Genomic DNA, 9131 nt, shown 5'->3' with positions numbered 1-9131 from the left:
TTTGTCTTTGAATCATGATACGAACAAGAGAGAAACATGATTTCACATGAAGTTCTAGTAAATAATTATGTATAATTTGTTAACCTTAAATTGTTTATATTATATATGAAGTAATTAATTTTCTTCATGAGTTGAAAACAAATATTTTTTTAAGAGACAATGAAATTTGGTCAATTTAAATTAAAGTTAATAACAACTTATATATTTGGTGCAATTTTTAGGAAGAATATTTTTTAAAAATTAAAAATCTAAACTAATCACTTTAAAATTTGAATAATTAATTTAAAAAAAAACATATAAGAGACTTGCTCCAATTTTTAAAATATAATTCAATAAAAACTAAAACAATTTTTTTTAAGAATTATATAAATAAATAATATTTAAAATTTAAAGACAAAACAGATTTATTCCAAATTTATACATTATTGTATATCTCTCAATTCCATTACAATACTATAAATTTCAGATAAGCATGAACTAAATTTAATCATATTTGAAACAAATATATAATATATCTTTCAAATCAAATCAAATATAAAGTGAGTACGAATACTCTTTAATTTTGTGTAGTATATATATATATATATATATATATATATATATATATATATACATATATATTTGTGACAACAAGAGTTATATGGCAGTAACACCACCTCCAAGTTGGTGTCTAGCAGCAAATATCTCAGCACCATCTTCCATATTAAGCTGAAGTAAAATTTACATGTAAAATGTAAACAATAAGTTATTTGTAAGGAAAAAAAAAACTTCATGTAAATTATGACCTATAAATATTACTTCTACACCATCATTATAAAAAATATTTTTATAAAATACACCTCAATTTTTAATTCAATTTAATAATTTGAGTTTACACTTATTTAAATGTTGAGGATTTTCTGTGTGGAAACGTAAAAATGATTTGAAAGTAATAAACTATAAACATTCCATACTAGAAAGTCAAGACCCTACTTCTAACCCTAAACCTTAAAACAATAAATATGTGAATTTTCTTTCTTATATACTTCATTCATACTCATTTTTATTTAGATTATTTTTATTCAATGTGAGACAAACTCACATTTAAAATTATAGCATTATGTATTAAAATTTGATAATATTTTTAATTCATATGAAATTTTCTATACATCTTTTCATTTTAAAAAAAATCAAAATATACTAATCACAATAATAAATGAAACAATAGAATGCATATTATAACTTCTCAATTTATACTTTTAAAAGTGGACTTCGGTAAGGAGTGGATTTATGTATGTTTAACTCAAAGCTTTGTTGTAAATTCCAAGACCTAAATTTTAAATCCAAAACTCTAAATTTCATATTGATAATGAAAGATGTTTTAAATTGATTAATTGTTGTTGAATGTATCTATTACCATTCCATTTGCAAAACACCAAATTTACACTTCAAATATAGAAGAGATCTTCTTAAAGGTGGAATTTGTTTAATTAAATTAAACTTAAACTCAAATTATAAGAAGGAAAAGAAAAACTAATGTTATGATACTTAATGTTCTAGAGATTGAAAGATGCACCTACTTTAAGTCTAACTCAAATTCATAAAATCAGTTTATAAAATATGTTTTATATCTATTTATAAATAATGAAATATCATAATCTCTAATGACGTGAGATCTCCAACCGCACTTGTAAAAAAATGATTGAAAAATTGAAGTAATATTTTTGTTTTAGGTATAGCATTAAAACTAACCAGTTTTGGTGTTTGTTTTCCCCTAATGTGAGTATCATCGTATAAGAACTGTATGGTATGTAATTCCATGTTTCTTCTCTCAAAGAATTCTTTGCATACGTTCTTTAATTCCAACTCTTGACTCACCTTGAAGTACATATGACGTCCCTCCTATGCTCAATCAAATCAAACATAATATTAAAATTCAAATTTTTTTATCAGTAAAAAGTAACAAATAAATATGTATCACTTCAGGAGTGTTGTAACTTATAAAATTACAAAAGACAGGCATAATACATCCAAAAAATCTAAACTCATAAAGAAACTAACACCTAACAATAATTTCAGAACCTCAGAATAAACATTCAAACCAGACAATTCAAAACAAATACCAAATAAAAGAAACACCATATATAGTGTTTAAATTACTTGTGGAATTGAGTTTAGAATCTTGTTATTTTTTTTAATTGTTGTATTATATTAAAGAGTTATTTTTGTTATTTACAATTTATATTTTATATTTAATACTTTAAAACAAGTAAAATACATCACTGTGAAACCTTTTTCCATCGTAAATGTAAAATACAATCAGAGTTAAATTTCAATTCATTTATAAGTCATTTTAGTTCAAAAAATGTTATTTTTCATCAGTTTAAAATATATAAAAATTAACTACTGTAAAGCCCACTGAAAGTAAATTTCAACTCATCAATAATGTGATTTTAGTATAAAATAATTAATATTTATATATCCAAAATAAAAATACCGCCAGAGTTCCTTGAAAGTATTGGAATGTTGGAAAAAAAAAGTAAACGTTTCTCTTATAAACTAAAATTATTAATATGATGCATAAATTAATTTATAAAAATTATTTATATAACTTTTTCAATAACTGATTTTTAGCATATATATATAAATTTTAACATATAAAAATATTATTTGTTTTTTATTTTCCTATTCTATATATACTTTTCTTTTTAGACAATTTTATATATTTAATAGAAAGGGTGATAATTGGTTAATTTGGTGGTTTATTCTTAAGAAACATGTAATTATAAGTGTTATAGCATTTTGAATATCAAAATCAAAGGCTTTTTCTAAGGATAAAAGTTTTGTTGACACTATAAATAATAAATATCATACATTTTATACTGTTTATAACAATATAATAATATTTTTAAATTTAAAAATAAATAAAATAATAATTTATTAAGATGTGAAATTTATGTTTTTTTTAAAAATAAAGTTTTCATGTTATGCATCCCTATGTAACTTGACATCACACCTCAAGTAACAACAATCATTTGTCATCGCACGAAAAAAAATATTATTAAAAAAAAATATATATATATATATAGAAGATTAGATCAAAACGTATATGTTAAAAAAAATGATACATAGATAGATTATACACTACAAGAAAATCATCAAATAGAAACCAATTTTTAGAAACCAAAATAATTAGTTGCAATAGTAACTAAATTGGAGACCATTTTAGAAACTAAAACAAAAATTGGTTTCTAAATTAGTTTCTATTATTTTCTATTATTGTTAAATAGTTTTTAAATTGGTATCTAATTAGCAACCAATGTTTTATCTACCAATTATTTAGTTTTTAAATTTAGTCTCTAAAACCTTGGTTGTTAATTAGAGACCAATTTAAAAACTATTTAACAATAATAGAAAATAATATAAAGTAATTTAGAAACTAATTTTTGTTTTAGTTTCCAAAATGGTCTCTAATTTAGTTACTATTGCAACTAATTATTTTGGTCACTAAAAATTGGTTTCTATTTCATGATTTTCTTGTAGTGATAGTTATTCATAGAGAATTCTAATAAAAGACTAGATGATAGTCTATTATACCAATGAAAATATTCTCTATGAATAAAAATGGTAATATTTCAAAACTTTTTTCTAAGCAATGATTAAGAAAAAAAAAAGGCTTAAAAACACAGAGTAATACATATGTACATCACCTGATCTGTTACCAACAAGTTTATCTGAACATCTTATCATCAACTGCAGAATTTTTCCTAGGTCGACCTCTTCTACCCATCTTCTTCTTCATGCAGAATAAAAGAAGAAAAAATATGTAAAATTCCACCAATGAACACAAACAGATATAAAAGACTGAAAACTAAGATCTCATCATCCCCAATTGCATCAAACTTTTATGAGAAGAGAGAAAAAGCTCACCAAGAGAAAAAAGATACAGAATGAGCAAGAACACTTTCTGGTTTCACCACATCTAGTTTTAGTTTCAGTTTCCTAAAGCTGGTATGAAAGAAAAGGATCAGAGAGAAAAGTTGACAAAGAAAAAAGGACCACTTATTAAAATCACATCCTAAGCAAATGTGCAGGAAAGAAAAACAAAGAAAACTGTCAATTTTTTTTAGGAAAATGGTTTTTTTACTGACCGGAGGATTCTTATTTGTAAAAATGGTACTTCAAACTTAGAACGAGTATGAAGAAATTAATATCTTTACCTTTTGAGTTGTTATGCCGGATCGGTTGCTTAAGACTTTTGGTTTCTACATGAAAAAAATGGATGATCCACCCTACATCCCACTAAATATTAATATTTTAGTTATTTTTAATTTTTTTTTTAATTTTGAAAATTATTTTAACATTTTGTATTTTGTCTATATTTTTAATAAAGATATATATATATATATATTATTACAAATATTAATATATTTTGATGTGTGTAAAGTGGAGTAAGATGTCAAAATATCATCACTTTTTTTAAAAACAACACTTTACAAAAATGTGATTTATTCAATATAAAATTATTCATAAAATATTCAATAAATATACAAATAATAAAGACATAAATAAAATAATATAACAGTAATTATTTTTCAATCTATTTTTTATTTAACTTTCTTGTATTTATAGCATGAAGATGTTGTTGATGAGAAAAATTAGGTGCATGAAATTGAATAGTGTTCAGATAAAGTGTCTCTCATGTGCACAACTTTCTGAAATTGGTTATCTTTGTGACAGCTTCGTATATTTCATTGTCGTCACTATTTGTTCCATTTCTGTTGCAACAAGCATACTACTTATTAAATGTACTTAAAATTGACCAGTACACTTTGTTTTGGTATTCTAGGTAATGAAAAAAATACAAAATATAAGAAAGTAACTTTTTAATTATGTTTTCTCAAATATATTTATTACTATTGAAATTTTTAAATTATTATTTTTTACTTCAATTTTATTTTTTAATTTTGAAGCTTAAATTTTCAAATTTCTATAAATTCAATTTTACCAAGACTAACTTGCATCAAATGTAGTTTCAATGTCACCAGATTTTCAACGAGAAGAAAAATTCTTAATTCTCCATATAATATAATAAAATAATACAAAAATAAAAGTAATCAACAACAATAATAATGAAATAGAAAATTAAAAACAAAAAGTAATTAAAAATAATAATCAATTATAATAATAATATATGAATTAAATATTAATAAAACTAAAAATAATTACAATAAAAATAATTAAAATATTATTATTATTATTAAATTAAATTTTAATAATTTAAGAATTAATTAAAATTAAATTATAATGATAAGGATAATGTGAAAAAAAATACAATAAGAATAGGTTGAATTGTGTTTTACTCAATTTTAAAATATTTTCACAAATATCATCTTCAAACAATAATTTTAATTGTTAAATGATGAGATAGATATGTTTGTCCTGAATAGAATATAACATTCACAACAACTTTATAGATTAATTATTTTTCTTGGTTAAAGAATGATTTTACGATAGTAGGTTTTTTTTTTCTTCAATTTAATACTGATGATAATACAACATACTACATTTAGTTCTCAATAAACAAATTAAGTAGCATTAAACAAACTTGCGAAGTACAATACAAATATGATTTAAGTATTATTGCGCAAGTCAACTCCTGGCAACTAAATATTTCACAGGTCATTATGACTTAACTAAATATTTTTGCACAAATCACTCCCAATTGAACTAAATATTCTTCCACAAATCACTACGGATTTAACTCAGTATTCTTTCAAAAATCACTCACGACTTAACCAAATATTATTTTATATATATTATTTAAATAGTTAATAACTTCAACTCCTAAGTACTCTTCCAGAAATCACTCACGACTTAACCAAATATTCTTTATATGTTAATTTCAACTCCTAACTACTCTTTCAGAAATCACTCACGACTTAACCAAATATTCTATTATATGTTAACTTCAACTCTAAGTAAATGTGAGAATTTAAGATGAAAAAAAAAGTCTCCCAAATCATAGACTAAGGAAAATGAATGTTTGTTTTTAAACTTTTTTTTTTTTCATTTTTATAGAGAATACTAATATTCTAACCTTTAAATCCAATAAAATAATATAGATCCATCATTCCACATGGTAGGTTCCACTTACTATCTATCCATAATCACTTTCAACCACTTTCCACATTTAACAATCACTCATTCAATTTTTGTTTTACATAAAAGTGTTGAAACTAAGAAAATTATTGTGTTTTTTCATCTTTCCTTCTATGGAAGTTGTGGATTATAGTTTAACAATCCCCTAGTAGCATGTGTTCAGAATGCCACTTCTTGATAACAATTTTTTCCTAAGAATTTAGAATAGAAGATAGTGATAATAAAAAGTGTAGTTAACTTTTTCATAATTTGTGACGGGAGAAACGATTTAACTTGACTTAGACAATTTTATTTTTTTTATATATACTTTGATTTAATATGTAATTCCCATTTTTCATTTCAATTTTATCACACTTTATTTTTTTTTTAAATTGGTATATGGAAAACAAATTCAGAGATATTTTGCAATTAAATATTTAAATAAATTAAGTTTAAATTTTAAATATTTTTTTAATATTATTTCTAATTTTATAAATTAATTCCTTCATAATTAATCACCTTTAATTTAATTCATACCCATTCTTGTTAATTCATTATATTATTCAATTTGCATATTCTTTTTTCTATCACATCAATAAAATCTATTACAAAAAAATTACTCATTTATTTTTATTTTTTATTTTTTAATTTTTTTTTCTCTTTCAATCAAACCAATATCAATTTTTACCCTCTTCCCTTTCTTTCATTTGCAAGACATGTAAATGAAGATACTTTAAATTCTCTTTCCATATAGATGGTTACAATAAAATCAATATCACTAATTTTATCATGGTATAGATAATCTTTATGCATTTCTAAATATCAATCCTTAAAATTATTTAGGAAAAATATAGGTTTAAGTACATGATCATTAGCAAGAGTAAATGAATAAATTTAATTTAATATAATTCATAATTATTTAATTAAAGGTGCTGATATATTAACACTCTCAACAATAAAAACATACACTTCACACCTAAATAATTTAATATTTTATTATTTCATTTTTTAATTTAAAAATATTATTATATTATTACAAACAATATCATAGATATGTTTATTACTATTCATAGTCATAGTGTCAATAAAACTGTTCTCTTTAATTAACTACTATCAAAAGTAAAATTATAATCCCTCATATATATATATATATATAGTTCAAACTCTGAAATGGTTGTGCTCAAATCCACATTAGAATCTAATTTAGAAACAGTAACAATGCAGGTTTATTCTGATAATATATAATTACCATAACAGTTAAGCAAATTATAAGGTTATGCAGTGTTAACAACCATGTCATAACATCTTAACAATTGAACACAAATGATCACCATCAAATGCAGCAACACCACCTCCAACTTGGTTTCTCACAGCAAAGATCTCAGCACCATTTTCCAGATTCAGCTGAAGCCAAGGTACATTCATAATTTTAATTCAAATTATAAGGGCTTTTGAAAACAAAATCTCCTTTCATTTCTATATTTTTTTTCATCTCTAAATTATTTTGCAAACTAGAGTTACAAAAACATTTTTTTCTCTTCAAAATTGATCACTAAAACTGTTTTGAACTGGTTTGAGTTGAGAAGTGTGTTACCATTTTGGGTGTTTGTCGCCCCTTAACTTGAGTACCCTCATGTATGAACTTCAAGGTCTCATATTCCAACTTCTTTCTGTCACAGAAATCTCTGAATACCTTAGCAAACTCCAAATTCTGATTCACCTTGAAGAACAGTTTATTCCCATCCTACACTTCAATCAGCAAAAAACTGAGAAAAATTTATCTGAAGAATTATACTTTTAGAATTGATAAAGTTACCAAATATGCTTAAATCCTAAAGGCTAATCTCTAAACCCTTAATCTTGAACCTATAGAAAATATTATTGTGAAATGTTTTACACATTGGAAAAGTAAATTAGGGTTTACATTCATCTAAAAATTAAATTTTGCCAGAAGAATCATCTACCCATTATCAATAACAAGGGATATTCAGCAATGATTCAGGAACAAAAAAAAAAATAGAACAAAAAGGATCATCTTGGAGAAATTGAAGAATCATGTATACACCTGAAAGCTGATTGATAAGTCGACATCAGAACACACATCATCAGGTGGTGATTTTCTCTTAAGCCCACCAACAGTAGTGGTGGTAGCCATGTTCTTCTTCTGCACACACAAAGTGAAGAGATGTAAGATTCCACCAACCTCAATATTCAAGAAAAAAAAAACTAATTTAGTTATGGTAGAACTATGCAGACAAAAAAGTAAGGTTTCACTCCAAGATGGTATCAGGAAAAATGCAGAAAAGTCTGAGAAAGGGTAGAAAATTAAACCATGGTTTTCTGCTAGAATGTGAAACAAAACCTCCAAAACCACACAAAAAGTTGAAGAGGGGTCCCTGCAATTTCTTTTATTCTTGAATCAGAGAGAAAAAGAAAGAAGTTGAAAAAAAAAAAAACGCTTCAAAGAAAAGGACAGAGAAAGGAGCATGAATTGTGTTTGTTTCACATGAAAACGTTGTTGTATGTGTTGGTTTCAGTTTTCTCAAAGTGTTAATAGTAACAAAAGAAAAGAAAAAGGGTAAGTTAGCGTGAACAGTTAAAAAGTAAATTATTTTTGTAAACTATAAACAAAAGGAGTATTTTATAATTAAAATAAAAAATAGTTACGATTTATTGGTATTTAAAATTACTCGTGATGCACAAGATATTTTTTTATATTCAAGAAAATATATTAATTGTTTCTTATAAATAAAACATAAATCACACGATTATGGAAGAAATGAGTGGTGCATGAGTTTATCAAAGTCTTTAAAAAGTATCAGAATTGTATTTTAGATGATCATGACTTATTTTTATTTATTTATTTTGACATTAAAGATTCAAGAAAACTTGACCAAATTGATTTGATGTTGAATTTTTGTTGAGATTAAAGATTCAAGCAAATTTGACCAAATTCATTTGATCTTGTAAGTTATAATGTGTTAAGTTGTAAATTTTATATATATTTTTTA

The 9131-nt window shown here is 23.8% G+C and overlaps 1 protein-coding gene and 1 long non-coding RNA gene across 3 annotated transcripts; both read right to left on the bottom strand.

The window, feature by feature from the left end:
* Window positions 1-1745: 1745 nt before the first annotated feature.
* Window positions 1746-4248, bottom strand: LOC137806007 (uncharacterized). 2 transcript variants are annotated; one of them, XR_011080292.1, is made up of 4 exons: window positions 4200-4248; window positions 3910-3987; window positions 3690-3775; window positions 1746-1881 (listed from the first exon to the last, which is right to left on the bottom strand). It is a non-coding gene; the product is annotated as an uncharacterized lncRNA (long non-coding RNA). The 2 variants fall into 2 exon arrangements; XR_011080291.1 differs by lacking the exon at window positions 4200-4248 and having other exon boundaries at window positions 3910-4077.
* Window positions 4249-7322: 3074 nt separating this feature from the next.
* Window positions 7323-8634, bottom strand: LOC137806005 (small ubiquitin-related modifier 1-like). The gene is made up of 4 exons (XM_068605879.1): window positions 8452-8634; window positions 8186-8284; window positions 7715-7864; window positions 7323-7524 (listed from the first exon to the last, which is right to left on the bottom strand). Exons 1-4 carry the CDS (start codon window positions 8452-8454, stop codon window positions 7417-7419), a joined length of 360 nt encoding a protein of 119 aa, XP_068461980.1. The 5' UTR covers window positions 8455-8634; the 3' UTR covers window positions 7323-7416.
* Window positions 8635-9131: the final 497 nt, after the last annotated feature.

This window comes from Phaseolus vulgaris, chromosome 3 (genome assembly GCF_000499845.2).
Source record: "Phaseolus vulgaris cultivar G19833 chromosome 3, P. vulgaris v2.0, whole genome shotgun sequence".
NCBI classification, from domain to species: domain Eukaryota; kingdom Viridiplantae; phylum Streptophyta; class Magnoliopsida; order Fabales; family Fabaceae; genus Phaseolus; species Phaseolus vulgaris.
This window is presented reverse-complemented; position numbering and strand designations above follow the sequence as displayed.